Source organism: Thermothelomyces thermophilus, chromosome 3 (assembly GCF_000226095.1).
Source record: "Thermothelomyces thermophilus ATCC 42464 chromosome 3, complete sequence".
Classification (NCBI taxonomy): Eukaryota; Fungi; Ascomycota; class Sordariomycetes; order Sordariales; family Chaetomiaceae; genus Thermothelomyces; species Thermothelomyces thermophilus.
In genome coordinates this window covers 1379362-1399759 of record NC_016474.1, presented here as the reverse complement: position 1 = coordinate 1399759, position 20398 = coordinate 1379362, and the positions used below count along the sequence as shown (strand labels likewise).

Sequence of the window (20398 nt, the reverse complement as noted above, 5' to 3'; positions counted from 1 at the left end):
GCCTTCCTTGTATCCTATTAACGATGCTGCGAACCAAAAAACCCCCTATGATGATAATAATAAATAACGCCTGAAGATCTATCCCAAACGCCTGCTTTCCCCCCATATTCCTAACGGGCGTGTAAGTGTGACGCATCCTCCTCACCGGTGTGCCATGCTCGTGCTTATTCTTCTCTTTCCAAAGACAAAACAAAGAAGAATCCACCGTTTTGGGGAGTCCCAGTTGGTCTCTTGAGGCATTCAAAAATTTGTCCTCCCAATAAGAACCAAAAAAATGGCCGTAGTTTGAAACCGGAGGTCTATCTGGTTAAAAAAAAAGCCTTACCCAAAAAAATGCGATTAAAAGTGCTCAGCCGAGCTGAGACCGCCATTAGTCGTCGCCTGACGCGGTGCGCGTTCGCTGCGTGGGCAGGCCTGAATCCACCCTTCGCGACGCGCCCGGCTCGGTGCGGCGCGAGCTGACCCGCGTGGCGTACGTCTCCTGGTCGTCCGCCGCCGGGGCGCCGCTGCCGGCGGGGGGCTCGGTCGACTTCGCGCGGTGCATCTCGGGCAGGGGCGGCTCGGCCGGGACGGCCGGGCCCGGGTGCAGCAGCGAGGCGATGATGTTGCCGCGGTCGACGGTCATGCTCCGCCGGCGGGCGAGGCTCGAGCCCCGCGCGCCCGTGGCGCCCGAGGCGTGGGAGTGGATCCTGTTCATGCGAGCGTCCGCGTCGGCCGCCTCCCGGGCGTTGAGGGACTCGCTGGGCAGGAGGATGGCGCGGTCGAGGGCGTAGGGCAGGCCGCGGTGGCGGCCGCGGATCATCATTGCGATGATGACCAGCTTGCCGACGACGGAGAACTTGGCGGAGAGCGATGCGTTGATGCCGGGATAGCCCAGTGACAGGCCGACGGTGCCATAGGCGCTGACGACTTCGAAGAGGACGGCGAAGGAGGAGAACTCGTTGGCCATGAGCTTATCGCCCTCTGAGATGTTGAGGATGAAGAAGCCGAGGACAATGTACCACAGGTCGAAGGACAGCTGTCGCCGCAAGTGGGACCCCACGTAGGACAGGTCGGAATGGCCCGGCTGCTCCTCGTCGTCGCTCGTGCTGTACACGCCAATCGACTTCTCCTCGTACACGTTGGTGCGACGGACCGAGATGGCGATGGGAAAGACGGAGATGTACATCATGACCATGTACGAGAACTGGACAGCGGGATGCAGAGCGGCGAGGTTGACGCAAGAGAAACCCGCGGTTCTGGTGGAGACCGCTTCGAAGAGGCCATTGAGGACCTTGAGACCGGCAGGGAGGTCAACAACCGGCCCCGAGCCGAGCTGTCATGGTGGTAGATGGTTAGAGACGGATCGGTCGAACGATGATTGCACGGGGTTGAGCTTACGTCAAGAACGATAAAAAACATGAGATCGAGGCCATTCATGATGACGAGCAACCAGAAGAGCCACCAGGTGGCGCCGGAGGGGAAGAGCAAGGTGAAGCACCGACGAGGGTGATCAAGAAGAAAGCGCAGCTCTTCGTAGACGCCTGTCCCGACCGGGACGAGATGCGACATCACCCAGATGATGAAGCGGAGCATGATGGGGAAGCCGGTATTGCCGATGACGATCAGGAAGGCCATCAGCAAGAGTGGCCAGACCGCCGTGTTGAAAGAGTTCATACTGTCGGGCGTAAGGGTGAAACCCAGATCCATGAAAGCCGAGCTTGCGGTGAAGAAGGCCCACCAGGCCCTGCTCACGCCGGCCTGGTCGACAATCTTGCCGTATCTCTCCGATTCCGCGATCCAAGGAGCCAGCCCGATCACGCCGATGGCGGCGAAGATCCAGAAGTAGCCCGTCAGGATCAGGGCCAGTGTCTTCAGCGACCTGTACTCGATGCCTCCGAGCTCCTCCCTCTGTTCCTCTGTCAGGTCTGGAAAAGCCGAGTTGCGGCCAACGGTCGGCTCCCAGCTGAGATACGGCGTGCCCTCGACCCTATCCCTCGAGAATGCCGTCCGGATTGACTGGATCGATTGCCTGCGTTGGGCCCCGGGCCGGGCGGTGCCACTCGGCCCAGGCTCGCTACTCTGGAACCTCCCAGTCATCCGGCTGAGAGATCGAGGTCTCGGCAACTTGAGGAAGGAGAAGACGTGTCGGGGGCCCCTGGCAGTCTCGATGAGGTCGTCCGAGTCGTATTGTTGCAGCTTGTTCCGATCCGGCTCCTCGATCGTGATGGCCTGCTGACGGCTGTCGGCTCTGTTCCCCAGAGGCTCGGCGTACCTCTCTGCTGCTGCTGCTGCTGCTGCTGACCGGGGAGGAACATCTGCCTCTTCCTCGTCCCCGGCCTCGACGCGCTTCGGTCGCATACCCCGCTCGGCATCCCGGGGGTTTGGGATGCGCAGCACCTCGTCATCCCCCTTGCGCTGGCGCTCGACAAAAGCAATGTGTTCGTGATCGGGTCGTACAACAGGTGGGAGCTTGATGGGGTCCTCGCCCAGGCCATCGCTCTTGGTCACGGTGCGGGCAAACTTGATCTCCGGTCTACGAGGTTCCGAAGCCTCATCGGAGGCTTCAGCCCCGTCCTGCCTTGCGGCCGGAGATGCGAGGTCGAGTCGCTGCTCGTCAGACGGCTGTTGAGTGCCCTCCAGCAGCATCCCGTCGTTGGTGATCCGCGACCGAGCACCGTTGAGCATGACGGTGATCTTTCGACCGTTCACGCCCCTCTCCAGATCGGCATTGTTCGCCTTGGGAGCCGTCTTGGCTTTGGAGACGGTGCCTCTCCTGAGGCGAGCTTCGCGGGCAATATGCTGAAAGCGCTTCTCGAACCAGTAGAGCCGGAGGAACACGACAAAGGAGTTGATGGTGATGGGATTGGCCATCATGGGCCATAGGTAAAGAACAACTTGCTGAAAGGTGTTGAGGAGGTTGAGGTCGACCGTGTTTAAGCCGGCTTGGGTACTGGAGCAGCTAGCAAGGAATAGCGCGTCGATATAGGCAATGTTGCCCCTGCCAGCTCCATAGACAATGACGGATCCAAGGAGGGCGAGCCCGACGACGTAGAAGTCTAACCGACTACTCAGTTGGCGGTCACATCAAGTAACCTCTCGTGCGGGGCCATGCCCAAAAAGGGGGGAGGGGGGAAGGGAGAGGGGAAGGGGAAAGTGAGAGGGGAAGGGGAAAGGGAGGGGGATGGGGGAGGATGCTCTTTTTCCCCGCTCCGTGGAATACTTACAGTGTACGGAGATGAAATGGAAGTGTGGCTTCGTGGACAAGAAGGCAGGCCGCAGAGCCTTGAGCTGGCCGACGAGCGCTTTCTTGAAACGGCCCATGATGAATGATGTCTCGCCAGGGAGATGGACAGGCGTGAAACAAACAGATTGAAGAAGACGGCTTGGGAAAAAAGAAAAGATGATCAGATACGGGACTGGTCGACCGAGGGCCGAACCGCGCGGCCGGGAAGAGCGTGCACTCGCGATCACTCTTGAGGATGTTCTCTCTGCGGGTGACGGAGCAAAACAAAACACCCTGCAGAGCAGGAATTAGTCGAGTTCGCGGCACGGCGCAGACATGACGGCGCGAGACGGTGTTTAAGGCTCCAGATTGGCGGGAGGTGGAGGGGAGGGCAGAGGCGGACGATGGCTATCGAAGATGATGGAGTTGAATCACTTTTGGGTGAAACAAGACCCGAGTCAGCAGCGTTCTCAATCCGAAAAGCCGCTGCACCTCAGATCCGGAGGGAGGCCGGATTGCGTCAAGGGTGCATGCGATAATGCCGTGTAATGTTGGGAGTGAGTGAAACACCTCGAGGACCGGACCTGGCCTGCGCGCGCGAGGTGCGAGGTGGAATTGAAGATTATTCACGGCCCGGGCCAATTCTAGGATTCCATTGTGGCGGATCGAGGCCGCCCGTGCAGGGGTCAGGCGACGGTGCTCCGCCGGTCAAAGTTCCATTCTCTTTGACCGCCCCGCAAAGGCCTACACTAGTGTAGAAGCTTGGTGTGAGGCCGGGCTTCGCCAAGGAGAGCTTGCTTGGCCACGGCGGGTGGTGACGGACGAGAGCGGGTCCAGAGCAACACAGCCTGGCTCTCCGTTGCAGCACGTGGGAGCTTCGGACGATATGCAAGGGTGACTCGGGAGCGCAGTCGGTGCGCTCTGTTTTTCTTTTTTTTCCTTTTTTTTTTTTACCGGCGAGATGGGACGTCTGACCGCCGCTCTCTGCCGAAGCGACATCGCGCAATGCAGAACACCTGCAACCATCCGTTTGCCGTTCATTACTGCAGTACTAGCAGCTTCTCTGCGGCATTATTAGTTCTGGATCGCCGCCACAAGGGCAAAGGCTGGAAACCCACGGAGGTGGAAAGCCGCGGCGCCACTACACTAATTGTCTTGGCTTGTAGTTACTTTGTACTACTCACACACTACCATACATGCGGAAGCTGCAAGACATATTCCGCCCGCTCTCCACCCGCAGCCAAGAAGGGTCGCATCCGTCCAAAGGCACATTCTAAGGCACTAAGGTAGCACTGAGAAGACGTGCCAACAGCATTCGGATAGCGCGTCATAGGGAGGGCATGCCTTAGATACGAGGGTACCATGCATGTAGCTAATCGGTGCGCCATAGCGAATCAGCTTGGTAGGTACCGCTATTGCACCATCTTCCCCCCTCCAGTGATTACACGGAACACGGAGAATTTGGCTGATAAGGAAGCGATGGGTTTTCCGCGGGATTGTGTCGCACTCACCGAGACAAACGAAACAACCAACCCGAGTCTTTAGTAAGAGACTCGGACCGGGGGTTCCTGCAGGATTTAGATCTTGATGCTACACAGAGCCTACATAGTATTAACTAAGTGCCGATCCAGCCAACCAAACAGCTGCCAAGCCAACGTTTAAAAACGCATAAAAAGTGGCGTCGAAGGACCGCGCGGAGCTTACCGAGCCCTTGCGTCGTTTCCACACTAATCCGTACTTTACCACATCTTGGACACTCCGCGCCCTCACCCACAACGACGAAATATCACGACCAACGCCCTAGGGCCATCCACCGACTGCCCTCACTTGGCGACCACCCTCACATACGGCCTTCTTCATTGTTGGCACACCTGGCTAGTAACTTTGGTGTCCTTATATTGTGACCATCGGCACAGGCAGTCTCCCGAGTTATCATGGATGGATGCTCTCGGCAAACCAAACGGCGGAATCTCAACACATGAACATACTGTAATCCGTAATTACATACGTGCTCGCGCGGTACAACACGAAGACGGCGTCACGTCCGGCCCGAGACTCCACGGAAAAGTCGCCGTCCCGGCCACGTGGGAAGCAGCGGGGACGGCGGCACGGCGGGACGCCAACGAGCTGTCTGCGCTTCCACAAAGCGACAGCTTCGAGTCCTCGGACGGCGGTCCTTGTGTTGCCGGAAGCCTGCCGCGAGATTCAGCTGGTACCCGCGAGTTGCTCTGGACCATGCGTGGGTGGAAGTGTGTGCGACGCCGCACCGCATTTGTCACGTAGCGACGCAGCATTGCATTTGGGAATAGGTGCATCTGGAGTTCTTCTTTCCACCAAAGGAGTCTCGAAAGCCCAGGAGAACCGTCATGGTCGATGGAAGTCCTTACTTTTTTTTCTTTCTTTTTTTCGCTATCAGTTGGATGTGGATGAATGACAGCGTCGTCTCTCGTCTCATGCCTTACCATTCTCTGACCTTCACCCCCCCCCCCCCAAAAAAAAAAAAAAAAAAAAACCCAAACAAGAGAATATATCGTGTTGCTGCTCATCCACAATAACAAGGACCTGTTGAGTGTAATCTGTGCCACCGCCATATCGGTACTACCGACCGGGTCGGAAAGCCTGGGTCGAGCGCAGCGTTCCCCCATCAGATGTGGATGCCATGCCTCGTGTGGTGAAGACACATACATGTCAAGGAGTTCCTGTGCGGGTTTCGTCGACGGCGATCCCAACCTCCATCGGCATGGGGAGAGAGACAATCTGGAGAAACGCGCGCGGTTTTTCCCGTATTATCCACTCGGACAGCGTGTGTGTCAACGCGCAAAAGAAGACTTGCGGAGTGAAGGCCTTGCTCTGAGCAACTAGCTCCACCCTCTCTCCTCGGCGTGAGTGCTGTTGAGTCCGAGATAGCGGCCCTGCTAGTTCATAAGCCTGCAGTGCAGTCCATGTTCCTTGTCTGGGGTTGCTGAGCATCAGTGGGCAATTAAAGGCAAGGACATGCCACAGCCGGAAAGTTAGGTAAGCCGTATGACGGCCATCTATGGCATTGAGGTGCTCGTTCAGATACGGACTTCAAAGGGTACGCCGGGGGATTTTGAGCTATATGTTTTTACTCTTTCCCAAAGCTGTAGAGGCCGAGCTGGAATCTCAGTGTGCGAGCCTCGGCAGTTGGTTTCTTTTGACCAAGGGGCATGGAGCAACCCCCGGGCTGGTTCGGATACCTTGGCCTACGGTACATACATACAACCCGTGCAACGTGCCGCACTCTTCGGCCTGCTCTCTGATATAAAGGGGGGATAAAAGGCAGTTGCACGAGGCCCAGCTCCACCGAGGACATGCCGACCTCAGCAAATTCCGGCGCAGTTGAATATAACATTTCGTCTCGTTTCTCTAGAGCAGAACAAGAAGAAAAAAATAACTTTTTTTTTCTTATACATGGTATACACGTGTACACGGCGGTGGACTCACTCCGCCCCAGGGAGACAGACTCCACGAATTCGATCCCTCCTCGTCTTTCATACCTGCTCTCCTCCATCTCCCGCGGATTTCCAGCCCGGGCCCCTCTTTCAGCAGCAACAGCAGCAGCAGCAGCAGCCAACCTTTTATTTCTTCTTTGAGTCTGTCGCCTTCTTGGACGCCCCACCGGCGGCGCCGGCGGCCTTGCCGCTCGAGAAGACCTTCCTGGAGCGCTTCCAGGCAAAGACGAGCTCCTCGACGCTGCCCATGTCGTGCTTGGGCTTGCGCATGTAGGTGAGGCGGGCGCGGCGGGCGCGCTTGTTGCGGCGCTTGACGATCTCGATGCCGGCGACGTTCTTGTTGTAGATCTTGAACCACATCTCGACGCCGACCTTGCCGAGGTGGTTGCGCAGCAGGATGGCCGTGTCGATGCCGCGGCGGCGGATCGACAGCAGCACGCCCGCGAAGGGCTCGCCGCCGCGCCGGTGCGTCACCATGAGCACGTCGCCCACCTTGGCCGCCTCGCGCGTCTTGGCGAAGAGCGCCGTCCGCGCCCCCGTCGGGTCCATCTTCTTGATCTGCGCCTCGTGCAGCGCCTGCAGCGCGTTGGCCGGCGGCGGCGTCAGCGACTTGCTGCCCGCCGCCACGGTCGACGGGTATACGGCGAAGGCGGTGCGGAGCGTCTTGGTCTTGCGGTCTTTGAGGGCGACTGCGGAACGGGGGAAAAGAGGGCGAGAGGAAGAGACTCTCGTTAGCATACTCTGGAACAAGAGAAAGAAGAAACCCAGAACCGCGACCGGGAGATCGGCGAGAAGCGGAACTCCCGGGAGAGAGTGGGAAGGTGGGGGGGGGGGGGGTTAGGGGGAGTCAAAACGCACAGAAGCCGTGTTCTGGTGCTGATGGTGGTGTTGGTGGTGGTGTCGAGGTTGTCTGAGCCTGGGCTGTCTCGGTCGCCATGCAGCGGGCGAATACCATCTTTTGCTGCCTCGCTTGGCGTAGGCTTGCCTTGAGGCAGCCCAGAGGCCGTCTTGCCAATGGCGCGACGTTCATTGTGTGTCTGTGGGAAGACGGGGGTGTGGGCGACCGGAGGAGCGTCGGTTGTCGTTGTTGATGAGCAGGAGCAAGCGGCCGACGCTTCGACTTGCAGCAATGCAAACGAAGTTCAAGATTCGAGAACCCCGGCTGGGTTGGCCGGAATTCGCGACTCTGATTGGCTGGCAGGAATGGTGGGCCAAGCAAAGCAGGGATTGCAGCGGACGAATCAGGGAAGCGCCGGCCCGACCGCAAGACGAATTTCAAGATCGCGGTTTGCGATAGTTAGCTGCTGCACTTTGAAAATCGTCCCGCCTCAACCACCACCGCCCGTCTCCCACACGCAGTCATGTTAACCACAACAACAGGCCCCAGCGCCCTCCGGGCAGCTGGAGGCAGGACATGGCTCCCAATAAGCCACGGTGCTGCTGCCCTGCAACACAGGTGCCTCTCCACGTCATCGGCATACAGAGGTATGCACCCTCTCTCCCGTCTTCACGTCGCCAAAAGAAAAAGAAAAAGGAAAAAAAAAAAAAAAAAAAAAAAAGTGCTGGAATCTTGGGAATTGAAAGATCTCTGCTTGCTAACCTGTCCTATCCTTCGCAGCCGCCCGCATCATCAGCTTCGGCGAAACCTCCACTCCCGAACTCTCCCAAGTGCTCGACGACTACCGCGAAAAGGTCATCCTCCCCACGTACCTCTCCCAGGAGCAGCGAAGAAAGATCTACAATCCGAGGATCAAGCACATCCTGCAGAACGACCCGATCACGATGGAGATCGACGGCGTAGTGCACAAGTTCCGCTACAGGAGCATGGTGGCCGACCTGCCCAGCACGCGGGGGACGCTGAAGCAGATCATCTCGCTCCTCAAGACCCCGGCCGACTTCCAGAACATCCCGCCCTTCCTGGAAGGGTGCGTGCGGGCGAGGCGCAAGATCGAGCCGGTCGACTACATCCGGCTCGTCCGGCTGGCCGCCCTGAACGGGCAGCTCCAGATGATCATGGACTGCGTCAAGGCGGCCGACAAGACGGGCTTCAAGCTCGACAACTCGCACGTCATCAACGAGCTGCTCGCCTACATCCAGCGGCCGGCCATCCTCGGCGGCTTCGACGAGGCCAAGACCAAGGCGGCGCTGAAGCAGGTCCGCCTCGTCCTCAACATCCTCGAGAGCGACGAGGAGCACCACCGCCCCGGGGCCAAGACGGCCGGCGCATTCCCCTACTACCGCGACCCGCAGGTGCTGGGCGCGCGGCTGCACATGGCCGCCGCCCGCGCGGTGCACCACAGGGGCGGCAAGGACGAGGACGGCCGGGTGGCGCGGTACGCCGAGGAGCTGGTGGCGCTGTGGCCCGAGAACGCGGGCCTGCTGGACCTGCAGCCGGACCGGGCCTACCGCAAGCGCGACGGCATCATGCGCTACATGCTCGACCGCAACACCTACCTCTTCATGGCCTCCCCCGTGCTCAACGGCCTGACCCTGGCCGCCCAGGTCGTCGACCCGGCCCTGGCCATGCAGCTGCAGAACCGGGCCGACGCCGTCGACTCCGAGGTCAAGGCCGCCCTCGCCTCGCCCCTGCGCAAGAAGGGCGGCAGGGGAGAGCAGCTGTACAACGCGATATTCAACCCGCAGGCGCAGGCGGAGGAGGCGGAGGAGTAAGGGGAGTAAGGGGGACTAAGGGGGAGCAAAGGCTGAGTATTGAGGGGGAGGAGGCAGCATGATTGAGCGACCACAATAGATCTAAAGGGGGGAAAGTGGGGAGAGGGGAAGGGAGAGGGTTATTGCGTGTGTGTGCGTGTATGTGTAGTGCCGCCGGTGGTCATGGATGGCTGTGACTTGGAAAGAGGAGTCTTATCTCAATGTACAATGTAAAGTGTGTAAACCTATCTATGTATGTATCTTGTCACAGAGAGAAGAATGTAAACCAAAAAAAAAGAGACAAGAACACCATGCTCAATGCATATTTGGAGAGGGGGGGGGGGGGGGCGCGCGCGGAGGCTAGTCTACGGCAAGACAATGTACTTTTGCAGATGCTCCGGGATGGCCGATAGCAGGTTCTTGGACTCGAGCCACTTCCTCGAGAACAGCCGGTCGGCGTACCGGTACGCGCCGTCGGCCAGGATGGTCACGACCGTGTGCCCCTTGCCCAGCTTCTCGGCCACCTCCTTGGCCGCGACCACGTTGAGCGCCGAGCTGGCGCCCAGGTACAGCCCCTCCTCGTCCAGGCAGCGATAGACCATCTCGATGCTCTTCTCGTCGCTGATGAAGAGCGAGCCGTCCAGCAGCCCCACGTCGGGCGCCAGGTTGTCCGTGATGCGCCCCTGGCCGATGCCCTCGGTGATGCTGGAGCCCGTCCGCTCGATCAGCTTGCCGCCGGAGCTGACGTACGAGTGCAGCACGCTCCCGGGGGGGTCGGCCAGGAAGCTCTTGACCCTCCCGCCCGAGACCTCCTTGAGGTAGCGGGTGATGCCGGCGAGGGTGCCGGCGGTGCCGGTGGCGCAGGTGAAGGCGTCGACCTTGCCGGCGGTCTGGTTCCAGATCTCCGGCCCGGTGGTCTCGATGTGGGCGCGCCGGTTGGCCGTGTTGTCGAACTGGTTGGTCCAGACGGCGTTGTCGAGCCGCTCGGCGTGCCGGCGGGCCTGGTGGTTGTAGTTCTGCGGGTTGTCGAACGCCACCGCCGGGACCGGGTACACCTCGGCGCCCAGCAGCCGCAGCAGGTCGATCTTGCCCTGCGACTGCGTGTCGGGCATGTAGATGACCAGCTTGTAGCCCCGGCTGCGGCAGACGTGGGCCAGCCCGATGCCCGTGTTGCCCGCCGTGCCCTCGACCACGGTGCCGCCGGGCCGGAGCAGCCCGCGCTCCTCGGCGTCCCGCACCACGTAGAGCGCCGCACGGTCCTTGACGGAGCCGCCCGGGTTCATGAACTCGGCCTTGCCGAGGATTTCGCACCCGGTCTGCTCGGAGAGGCGGTTGAGTCGGATGAGCGGGGTGTTGCCGATGGCTGGCGGCGCGGATGCTCATTAGCTCGGCCCAAGGGAAAAAAAAAAAATAGAAGAAATATATGTATGAAAAGACTCTCAAAGGGGCGCACTCATGGCGTATGTGTTCGAACGTACCTCCCGTCAACCCCTTCGCAATCCCCTGGGCCTTGGACACGGCGATCAGGTGCTGCGTCGGCTCGGCGGCGGCGGCGGCGGCGGCGGCAACAGCCAGGCGCCGTGCGCTTGTCGCGAAGTTGCGAGCGCCGTGGCGGAACATGGTGTTGCGTGAACGGGTGCGCGCGGTCTTGGGAAGGCGTGTAGAGCTGCCGTCGAAGATTTTTATGTGTTAGAGATCAAACGGGTCGCCAAGCGCAGCATTCGCAGTCGGGGGAGCCGCTCCGGTGGAAGAAAGGTTGCAGCAGTACGGAGCGGCCGGTACCGCACATAAGAACTTACACAACGCACCCGGGAAGCCGGCCCCAAGTGGGGTTTCGAGATGGCGCAATTGGGCCCGCTGATCCGCCTAAAAGGGTACTGCCGATGCACGGGTCGTTTCTCACTGTTCGTTCTTTTCTTTCTTGGCCCAGGCGACCCACACAGGCTTCAACATTGGACATTGCATTGCCGTTAGGCTACTTTTTGATCCTCTCTCAACAACGAAGACATCATTCATTACTGCGGGCCTTCGACGCGACCGTTCCACATACACACATTTTTTTTAAGTTCCCGGAGCGCGTTCCACTCTTGACGAATCGAATGCTATCACCAGTGGACAAATGTTACCTTCCGCAGTATGATCTGTAGTTTCTAAATTAATTCAAAGTTCCAAGCGTAGCAGCCATGGCTGCCGACGAAGACGAGAGAAAATCTTCCTCCTCAGAGCTATCCGACATCGAGAGCACGAACATTAGTAGCGATGGCGACAGCGACGCTGGGGAGCCGCAACAGGTGGAATGGCTCGTCACGTCGCGAGCGAAGCGGTCGACGGCCGGGAATCGGTTGAAGGCGATGCTTGCGAACGAGGAGCCTGCCGCCGAAGACTCGGACCTCGAACTGCTCTTTGCCGAGGATGAAGACGATGCCGGGTTCACCGACGATGCGCCGGAGGACGCGTCCGATGTGCTGATGGATTCGTCTTCGGACGATGAGGACAAGGAGGACAATGGCGATGAGCTGGAAGGCGAGAAAGAGCTGGAGCGCCAGGCGCGGGCGAAGCGCGCGGCCGAGCGCAAGCGGAAAGCCCAGGACGCCATACCCGCCAGGTTCAGGAAGAAGGTCCGCATCGAACAGCCCGCCCCCCGCCCGCCCCGGCCAAAGAAGAAATCCGAGAGGTTGAGCTGGCTTCCGTCGCCGGCGGACATGCCAACGCGTGCATCAGAGCGCCGGACGACCAAGATGAGCAAGCAGCAGCTGCACGAAAAGATGATTTCCGATGAGCTCAGGAGGAAGAAGCAGCTGGAGCGGATGGAGAGGAAGGCCAAGCAGCTGGAAGCGATGAAGAAGCCCCCGATGACCCAGGCGGAGCGCCTTGCCGAAGCCGCCATCGTCGAGAAGCGCAACTCCAAGAGCCTGAACCGATGGGAGGAAGCCGAGAAGCAGAGGGAAGAGGAGCGCCTAAGGAAGATTGCAGCCTTGCACAGCCGCAAGCTTGACGGGCCCGTAATTACCTTCTGGAGCGGCATCCAGGAGCTGCAAGAGGGGCAGGACAAGCATGTCGGAAACCTGGTCTCGATGGAGGAGAAGGCGCCGCGCAAGAAGAGGCAGTCGGCAGCGGCGGTGGCACTGGCGGCGAAGGAGGCCGAGGCGTCGACGCCTGCCACGCCAACCGAGAAACCAGGCGAAAAGACGCTCGAAACACCGAACCTCAAGACAGAACAAACAGATAGTCCAGCTCCAGCAGTCGCGCAGCCCGCGCCTCCAGTGGCATCTCCTGCTGCCTCGGCTCAAGAAGCTCCGGCAATAGCGGCGCTGGCGCCAATATCGGCCCCAACATCGACTCCAATATCGAAACCAGCGCCAACTCCGCCACAACCAGCACCAGCTCCGCCACCGGCGGTATCGCCTCCAGCGTCAGCTTTAGTTCCTCCTCAGGTGCCTGCTACGACACCGGCTTCCGCTCCAGTCCAGACTCCCGCTCCGGTCCACGCCCCTGCAACGGGTCCAGTCCGAGCTCCTACTATAGCCCAGACTCCCGCTCCAGCTCCGGCCCCGGTTCCAGCTCCGCCCCCGGTTTCAGCTCCTACTACGGGTCCAGTCCAGCCTCCGGCTCCCGCTCCAGTCTCAACACCAATGGCGCCTCCTCCCATCCCACCACCTCCACCAGACACGAGAACTGGCAACTCAGGCGTCCTCGTCGCACCCGTCCTCGCCCCACCCCCAGGCATTTCGCCCTCTATGGGCGGGCAGATGCCTATGTTGGGTCTCCCTCCTGGAGTTAAACCCTTTCTCGCTGCTCCCAATACAACGCCCTCTCCTTCACCCCTCTCAATGCCGCCACCGGCACCAGCTGCCGCCCCTGGCCCCCAGCCTACCGACCCGCCGGCGGCATCTACACCGAAGCCAAAGGTCTCTGTCCCACCTCCTCCGGTGCCTCCGACTCCTGCACCTACCACTCCATCACAGACTCCGCAGACGCAGCTGAAGTCACCATCCACAAAACCCCCAGACACGCCGCAGGAACCCCCTGCTGCTGCCTCGGACCCGCCCCGCGAAGGCAAGGTGACGCGCAGCTGCATCATCCTGCAAAATTTCGACGAGCAGGCCATCAAAGATAAGCAGGTCCAGACGCAGATCCTGTTTGGGAGGAAGATGAATAAGCTGGCCAGTGAGTGTCTTCTCCGCCATCCAGGGTTTTGACCGAGTTTTCATACTGACTCCTGGTGATTAGAGCCCGCCCATCCTCCCCTTTGCGTCATCACCAACCAACCGGCCAAGTACAGGGACCCGAAGACGGGCCTGCCGTACTACAATAGCTACGCCTACCGCGAGATCCAGCGTGTGTACCGCGGCGACTATAAGTGGAGTCGTCTCCTTGGCGCCTGGGTCGGCAGAGGCGACTATGCCGCCCGCGGGGTACCCGAGTGGTTTCTGGATCCGTCCAAGGCGAAGCCGGCGGAGCCCACCGAGCCGTCTGAGCAGGCTACTAAGCCAGCCGCCGGGCCAACTGCGGAGCCTGTCTTGGCCCCGGTAGACGGGGCGGTCGAGTTAAAGACGGAGGAAAAGGAGGGCAGACCTCAAGATAACCCTCAGAATGAAGCCCGGCTAGAGCCGGTTGACGGAGTAAAGGAACCGGGCGATGGAGCGAAAGGGACGGAAACGGCTGCGCCGTCTGTCCCTCAGCCTGCCGGCGCATAACTGCCTCTCTCTGCACGCCTGGGGCGTGAATGAAGCTAATGAACCTCCAAGAACAACCTAGATCTCAACTGGGTCCTTGATGTTGTACTCGATTGATTGTACCTGTTTAATACAACCATTCCCCTGGTGGTATCATGATGACAAGAGAGAGAGCATCAAAAATTTCTCCCAACCAACGCCGTTGCAATCCCCTCCGTTACCCAGAATGCTAAGCCCCGTAGAGAACGCCGCCCCGCGCGTTTTTGCTTTTTCAGAGAGCATGCCAGACAGAAGATTCATGACTCGTCCATCCTGTCCTGGTCCTGGTCCTGGTCCTGGTCCTCGTCCTCCCTCCTCCCTCCTCCCAGCATGTCGGCCACCCTCTCCAAACTCTCCACCTCCCCCCTCGCCAAGCTCCTTCCACCGCCGTCCCATTCGCCGTCCCTGACTTCCCCGTTCTTGCCGAGCTCCAGCCCGCGCACGTTCTCCAGATGCCTCTTGGTCGCCGTCTCGACGTACTCCAGCCTCTCCCTCCGCCAGCTCTTCTTCTTCTTCTTCTTCTGCCCCTTCCCGTCGCCCCCCTCCCGATCATCCTCCTCTTCCTCCTCCTCTTCCTCCTCCTCCTGCACAGCGCCGTCGCCCGCGGCCAGGCGCGCCATGACGCCCCTCAGTGCCATCGAGAGCTCCCTGAGCGACTGCAGCTGCGACAGCAAGAAGGCCGTCGTCGTCGAGAGCGGGGTCTCGGCGTCGCCGATGGTGAGATCCCCCTTTTCGTGCACGAACCCGAACGGCGGCTTCTGCTGCTGCTGCTGCTGCTGCTGCTGCTGCTGCTGCTGGTCCCCGCCTCCAGATCCTCCTCCTCCTCCTCCTCCTCCTCCGCCGCCGCCGCCGGCCGACGATTGCCCAGACTCCACCTTGACCCCCTGACCTGGCAGGACGCCGACGAGCCGGCGCATCTCGCCCAGCAGCGCCGCGTTCCTCGCCCGCTCCGCGACCAGCATGCAGTTTAGCCGCTGGCTGGCCTGCAGCCGCCTCCTTAGCCGGTTGATGCTCTCCACGCTCAATTTCTCGTCGTCGTCGTCGTCATTGTTGTTTTCGCCGCCGCCCTCCCTCCCCGCCCCCTCTCCCTCTCCCTCTCCCCCTCCCCCGTTCTCCTCCTCCCCGGGGGGAGGGAAGACCAGGCCGTCGTAGTGGGCGAGGCGCAGCCAGTCCATCTCGGTCTGCTTCAGGCAGAGGATGTTGCGCATGACGTAGATCTCGAAGCGGTCAAAGTTCTTGTCGATGCTGGCCCACAGCAGGGTCTCGAGCTGGTGCGTGCCCGACTCCACCTCGTCGCGGTGCCGCTGCCGCGCCAGCGCCTCTTCGTCGTCGTCGTCGTCGTCGTCATTGTTTTTGTTGTCGTCGGCGGCCGACCGGGGACCCCGCGGTGGTCTCCTCTGTCGGGAAGGGCGGAAACCCAGCGAGGCGGGCGGGGCGTTGAGCAGGCCCTGCTCGATCGAGTTGAGGGCGCGCTCGGCGAGGAAGTTGACCGAGTTGATGATCTCGTCGAGGAGGCTCTGGCGCACGAGAAAAAAGAAGTAAGAGGATGTTTATGTTAGTTCAATCCGAGGGCTGAGAAGGCCGGGAAGAGGGAGAGGGATTCGGAGCAGGTTGAGAATGAAATAAGCAACGTCAATCGATGGAAAGGAAAGTGGTTGGACGTACGACCGGGGGATAGCCAAAATGCTCCGTCAGGAGCTCTGTGTCGGATCTTGAGGCCATAGTTTGGTTTTGGGTTTGGCCGGCGTTGCTGTCTTGGATGCTGCAAGTTACAAGTCGCACGTCACAGCGACGCGACCGAGTGGGATGTCAATTGAAAACGCGTTCTAGGGAACAACGCGAACAGGGAAGGGTTAGGGTTGGCTTCGCCTTCGGGCCACCCAAACCATATGTACTAGTAGTAGTCGTCGAGGAAGTACGAAGTACGACCTAGGGTAGTGACAAAAACCGTAATAAATCTCCTCTCTTCTTCTTTATATGGGGATCTGCTAGGATACATTGTGGTCTACAGTTCCTCTCAAGAGCTCTCGGGTTCAACATTCAACACATTTAAATCTAGAACAGCACACGCACTTGTGGGGAAAGGACTGACAGGGTTATGAGATATCAAATCCTCGTCCGTTCATCAGTAGTACACTAGTAGTTATTGGTTCCCAAGGTAGAAGAATGTGTTCTGCAGCAACACCAAAAATGTGAGACGCCTTTCCATATCTACCTAACCACTACCTGCGGGAGCGCCAACCCATGCCTGTTCTCCATTCAGCCCTTGAACTATGATGCTTCTTTCCCATGCTCCCAATTCTTGTCATCTCCTCTCTGCGTTGTCAGATCACCGACCCCTTCTACCTTTGCGCTTCGACGGGGCTCTCCCAGATCTTCCTGACAGCCACCCTTTCACCTTCCTTCTCCCTTCCGTTCGGCCCTTGTCTCCTTCAACAGTCACCTCATTATCCAACTGCGGACCCCCCCCCCCCCAACTACCCCACTCACAGGAGCCGACGGTCATAGTCCTCGCGGCAATCGAAGCAGAGCTCAGCAAGATGAACAAGATTCAAAACATGATACAAGTAGAAGATGTGCTATTACAAGGAGCGAAGTGTGTTCGAGAATAAGCGGCAAGTGAACAAGAAAAAATAGCAAAACAAAGAAGCGCCAAAAGCCGGAAAAAATGCAAAAGAAAACTGGTCCAGATTACAATCAAATACTCAATTTGTTCCCAAATTTGCGCTCTACCGTATCTCCGCTGCTGCACTGACAAATCGAAGGGGGGGGGGGTGGGCTGGAGCTCAATTCGAGGTTTAGTTAGCAACCTCCTCCTCAACCCACCCATTCAGGTTCCCCTGGATCGCGAGTCCGAACCCGGCGCCCATGCCGCCAAAGCTCGCCTGATACTGGTGTCCGCGGCGCGGCTCACCCGGCTCGCCTCCGACGCTGCCGTGCAGGCTGTTGGGGCTCGCGCCGCCGTTCTCGAAGGGCGCAAACACGGGCAGGCTGACGGCACGATTGTGCGAGGCACGAGGGTTGCCAGGGGCAAGCAGGCCGCCAATGGTTGTCGCACCCGACGTGGACGGGTTGGAGACGTAGCCGTTGGAGATGCTGGCCGATTGCTGGTGGCCCGAGACCGGGCCCTGCGGGACCTCCAAAGTCAAGCCGGGCTCGTTAGGCGACGATGCGGCGGTGCCAAACAGCGCGGCCTGCTGAGCGGCCAGCACGTGGTTTTGCTGCTGCTGCTGCTGTTGTTGTTGCTGTTGCTGCTGCTGCTGCTGCTGAGCCTGCTGTTGCGCCTGTTGCTGAGCCTGCTGTGACACGTGCTGGAGATACATGGTAAGGGGGTTGGTGGTCGTGTTGAAGAGCGCGGCGGCAGCAGCAGTGGCAGCAGAACCGCCGGTGGGCGAGTTACCGTTCGGGGTGGTGCCGTTCGCGGCCGGCGAGTCGCCGCGAGGCGACTGCTGCTGCAGCTGCCTGGGCGGGTTGCCGCAACGATCCTTGCCAAAGTTGACCTTGAACTTCTTGTACTCCTCCTTTGAACGGACCGCCTCGATGGCCTTGATGGCATTCGCAATGTTGGTGAAGTTGACAAAAGCGCAGCTCTTCTCCCGCAGGGTGTTGACGAGCTCAATCTCGCCATACTCGGAAAAGTCCTGCCTCAGCCGTTCCTCGGTCCAGGTCTCGTCGAGGTTGCCGATGTACACATTTCGCGAGGCACCGCCGCTGACGGCGAGAGCGATGGCAGGCGGAAGAGCGCCCGAGTGCTTGCCCCAGCCGATCTTCAGCCGACGATTGTGGATCATCAGACCCTGCAGGTTGCTGAGCGCGTAGAATGACGCCGCCGCCGTGGGATCGATGAAGGTCACGAAGCAGATGTGCTTGTCCGGGATGTAGCGGATGTGGTGCAGGAGGCCGCCGCGGACAACGTTGCAGATCTCCTCGATCGTGGTCTCCGGGTGGATGTTGCCCAGGTAGATTGTGCGGTTGCCGAGGTTGCCAATGCCACCGGCCGTGGTGGCCACGGCGGCGGCGGCGACTGACTGCTGGGCCAGCGCGCTCGAGATGAGGTCGCGGTCCGCGCCGGTCAGCATGTGCGCGTAGCCAGGGGCGATGCCGAGATACTGGGCGGCATTCTGTTGCTGCGTCTTGGAGACGTATGCGCAACGGTCCTTGCCGTAGTAGACCCGGCGGGGCGCCTGCCACTTGGGCTCCTGGGGAAGCTGGGTGACGGCCTTGATGGCATTGGCAATGGAGAGGAAGTGCACAAAGGCAATGTTCTTCTCGCGCACAATCTTCACCGTGTCGATGGGACCAAACTTGCCCAGGTCCTCCCGCAACTCCTCCTCCGTGATGTCCTCGGGCAGGTTGCCGAGGTAGACGTTGCGAGACGCACCGGACTGCTGGACGGCGAGGGCGACCGAGGTCGGGACCTGCGACGGCTTGCCCCAGCCAATCTTGATATCCTGCCCCTTGATGCAGAGCTTTTTCAAGATGGCATCGGAGTGAAAGTGGGTGGCCGAGCTCGCGTCAAGGAACGAGATGAAGGCGCAGTTCTTGTCTGGGAGGAGGCGAACCGACTCGATCTGGCCGCTGCGCACATGTCCCAGAATCTCCTCCGCGGAGGTGTCGGGAGGGATGTTGCCGAGGTAGACGGTCCGGCTGGTGCCGGTAACCATGCCGGCACCCATCGAGACGGGCGAGGTAGGCTGCAAGGACACCGGGAGCTGGCCTCCGACGTTGTTGAACGACCCGGTCGGGGACTGCGGCGTGTAGAACTGGGGGGCGCCGTAGGCCGAAGGGGACACGATCGACTGATACACCTGGGGCGAGATATTCTGCTGGACCGGGCTGGACGGGCCGTTCGCTTGCTGCTGGAGGCCCTGCTGCTGGGCCTGCTGGAAGTTGTTCACGTTCTGGAAGTGGGGGGTCGCGAAGGCGGCAGGAGTCCCAGGCTGGAACGGGCTGCCAAGGAGCAGCTGGGACGGCAGAAGGGGGGTGAACTGCATGTCAAACGCGGTGCCGGGAGTGGTCAGATCGGCACCATTGGCAGGCCCCCCCTGATGATGGTGCTGCTGGATCGGCTGGGTGTTGATGGTCGGGATGTTCCCGCGACGCGGATGCCTGTCGGCAAAACCACTGATGTTCGAGGTGAAGGCGCTGTGGGAGAAGCCGGTGTCGCTATTCGAAGGCTTCGACTGGTGGCCGAAGCGGCCAGGGGCGCTCGGCCCGGCCTGGTGACCCGGCATATCCTGCATCCCGAGAAGATGCGGAGGGACAAGGCTGTCCCTGGCTGGGGGGGAAAGGACCGCCGTCTTGAACGAATCGAACGTGCCCCGTCGGAGGGCACGAGAAGGATACTACGGGCCGAAATGCACCGAACGGTAGGCAACACAAGTACCGGTGGCTCTCAAGAATCCCCGAGAGCAAATCTGAGCGGGCCTCTTTTTTGGTGTTCAACCTCTAGGCTCTTCCCCTCCGAATGCTGCCGATATGGTATGGGTTCCTTGGCGAAGTAGTGTAACTGGAACCGGAAGGCAACCAACAATTGAAGGTTTTGACGGCCAACTGGCAAGGGTCGGAAAGTCGAGGGCGACTCGAGGGATGCGGGGAGTGGCTGCTTGTGTCCAAAGAAAGAACGCTTGACAGGCAATGCTTTCGTTTGGAACCAGGTCCCGTCTTCGAGCAGAGGCGGTCGACGGGAGCGGCGAAAGTTGCAGTTGGTCCGCGGGCAAACCCTCCTAGCAAACCGCACAAGGAAGGATGTTGAGTAGTATTAAAATGCTATCGGTAAGTCGAGTGGGCAATTCTCAAGCGAGTGTCGAGAAGATGCAATATCGGCGGTGGGCACGAGAGCCCTCGTCCGAGCGAATGGGCCTTGGAAAACCGGGCGAATCGCGTCAGAACGGACGGGTGGGCGGACGTTGTCCCCAATCTTTGCGCCGAATGATTAATACCTATTAAAGAATGATAGGAAAGAAAAAGGCAAGTTGGGCAAGTTGAAGGTGAAGGGACAAGGAGACAAGGCAGCGCGTCCAACGAGTGAGGATGCGGGAAAGCAAGAGGAGAAGAGAGCGAGAGGGAAAAAAGGAGGTGTGCAAGACCGGGGCCCGGCAGCCAGCCGAATTGGGGATGGATGGAGCTAAAAGTGGTTTTAATTGCAACGGGGCAGGGAACCGTGGCTGTTCTCGCACGGTACCTGACAGCAGGTCCCTTTTTTGCTCCTTGCGGCTGGTCCGCGCCCAGAAAGGCTGGCCACGCGATTTCCGAACACCTGTGAGCGGGTACCACAACGCGAGATGCCCTGCCAATCAGCAGCCACCGTCGATTCTCATCGAGTAGGGGTTTAAAATCGTTGAATTCCGCTGTTA

General features: G+C 59.9%; 7 protein-coding genes across 7 annotated transcripts; 2 read left to right on the top strand and 5 right to left on the bottom strand.

The window, feature by feature from the left end:
* Positions 1 to 171: 171 nt before the first annotated feature.
* MYCTH_2303819 (uncharacterized protein) lies at positions 172 to 3458 on the bottom strand. Its single transcript, XM_003662744.1, has 3 exons — positions 3207 to 3458; positions 1381 to 3038; positions 172 to 1315 (listed from the first exon to the last, which is right to left on the bottom strand). Exons 1-3 carry the CDS (start codon positions 3301 to 3303, stop codon positions 371 to 373), a joined length of 2700 nt encoding a protein of 899 aa, XP_003662792.1. The 5' UTR covers positions 3304 to 3458; the 3' UTR covers positions 172 to 370.
* Positions 3459 to 6399: 2941 nt separating this feature from the next.
* MYCTH_2303817 (uncharacterized protein) lies at positions 6400 to 7805 on the bottom strand. The gene is made up of 2 exons (XM_003662743.1): positions 7537 to 7805; positions 6400 to 7367 (listed from the first exon to the last, which is right to left on the bottom strand). Exons 1-2 carry the CDS (start codon positions 7706 to 7708, stop codon positions 6805 to 6807), a joined length of 735 nt encoding a protein of 244 aa, XP_003662791.1. The 5' UTR covers positions 7709 to 7805; the 3' UTR covers positions 6400 to 6804.
* A 117-nt stretch (positions 7806 to 7922) lies between these two features.
* On the top strand, positions 7923 to 9660 carry MYCTH_2303816 (uncharacterized protein). The gene is made up of 2 exons (XM_003662742.1): positions 7923 to 8163; positions 8297 to 9660. Exons 1-2 carry the CDS (start codon positions 8040 to 8042, stop codon positions 9346 to 9348), a joined length of 1176 nt encoding a protein of 391 aa, XP_003662790.1. The 5' UTR covers positions 7923 to 8039; the 3' UTR covers positions 9349 to 9660.
* A 1-nt stretch (position 9661) lies between these two features.
* On the bottom strand, positions 9662 to 11067 carry MYCTH_2303813 (uncharacterized protein). Its single transcript, XM_003662741.1, has 2 exons — positions 10806 to 11067; positions 9662 to 10690 (listed from the first exon to the last, which is right to left on the bottom strand). The coding sequence occupies exons 1-2, from the start codon at positions 10945 to 10947 to the stop codon at positions 9693 to 9695; spliced, it is 1140 nt and encodes a 379-aa protein (XP_003662789.1). The 5' UTR covers positions 10948 to 11067; the 3' UTR covers positions 9662 to 9692.
* Positions 11068 to 11255: 188 nt separating this feature from the next.
* On the top strand, positions 11256 to 14162 carry MYCTH_2303811 (uncharacterized protein). Its single transcript, XM_003662740.1, has 2 exons — positions 11256 to 13494; positions 13558 to 14162. The coding sequence occupies exons 1-2, from the start codon at positions 11511 to 11513 to the stop codon at positions 14022 to 14024; spliced, it is 2451 nt and encodes an 816-aa protein (XP_003662788.1). The 5' UTR covers positions 11256 to 11510; the 3' UTR covers positions 14025 to 14162.
* On the bottom strand, positions 14161 to 15811 carry MYCTH_2303810 (uncharacterized protein). The gene is made up of 2 exons (XM_003662739.1): positions 15708 to 15811; positions 14161 to 15559 (listed from the first exon to the last, which is right to left on the bottom strand). Exons 1-2 carry the CDS (start codon positions 15762 to 15764, stop codon positions 14300 to 14302), a joined length of 1317 nt encoding a protein of 438 aa, XP_003662787.1. The 5' UTR covers positions 15765 to 15811; the 3' UTR covers positions 14161 to 14299.
* An 884-nt stretch (positions 15812 to 16695) lies between these two features.
* MYCTH_2303808 (uncharacterized protein) lies at positions 16696 to 19548 on the bottom strand. The gene has a single exon (XM_003662738.1). The coding sequence runs from the start codon at positions 19283 to 19285 to the stop codon at positions 16841 to 16843; it is 2445 nt and encodes an 814-aa protein (XP_003662786.1). The 5' UTR covers positions 19286 to 19548; the 3' UTR covers positions 16696 to 16840.
* Between the last annotated feature and the right edge of the window lie 850 nt (positions 19549 to 20398).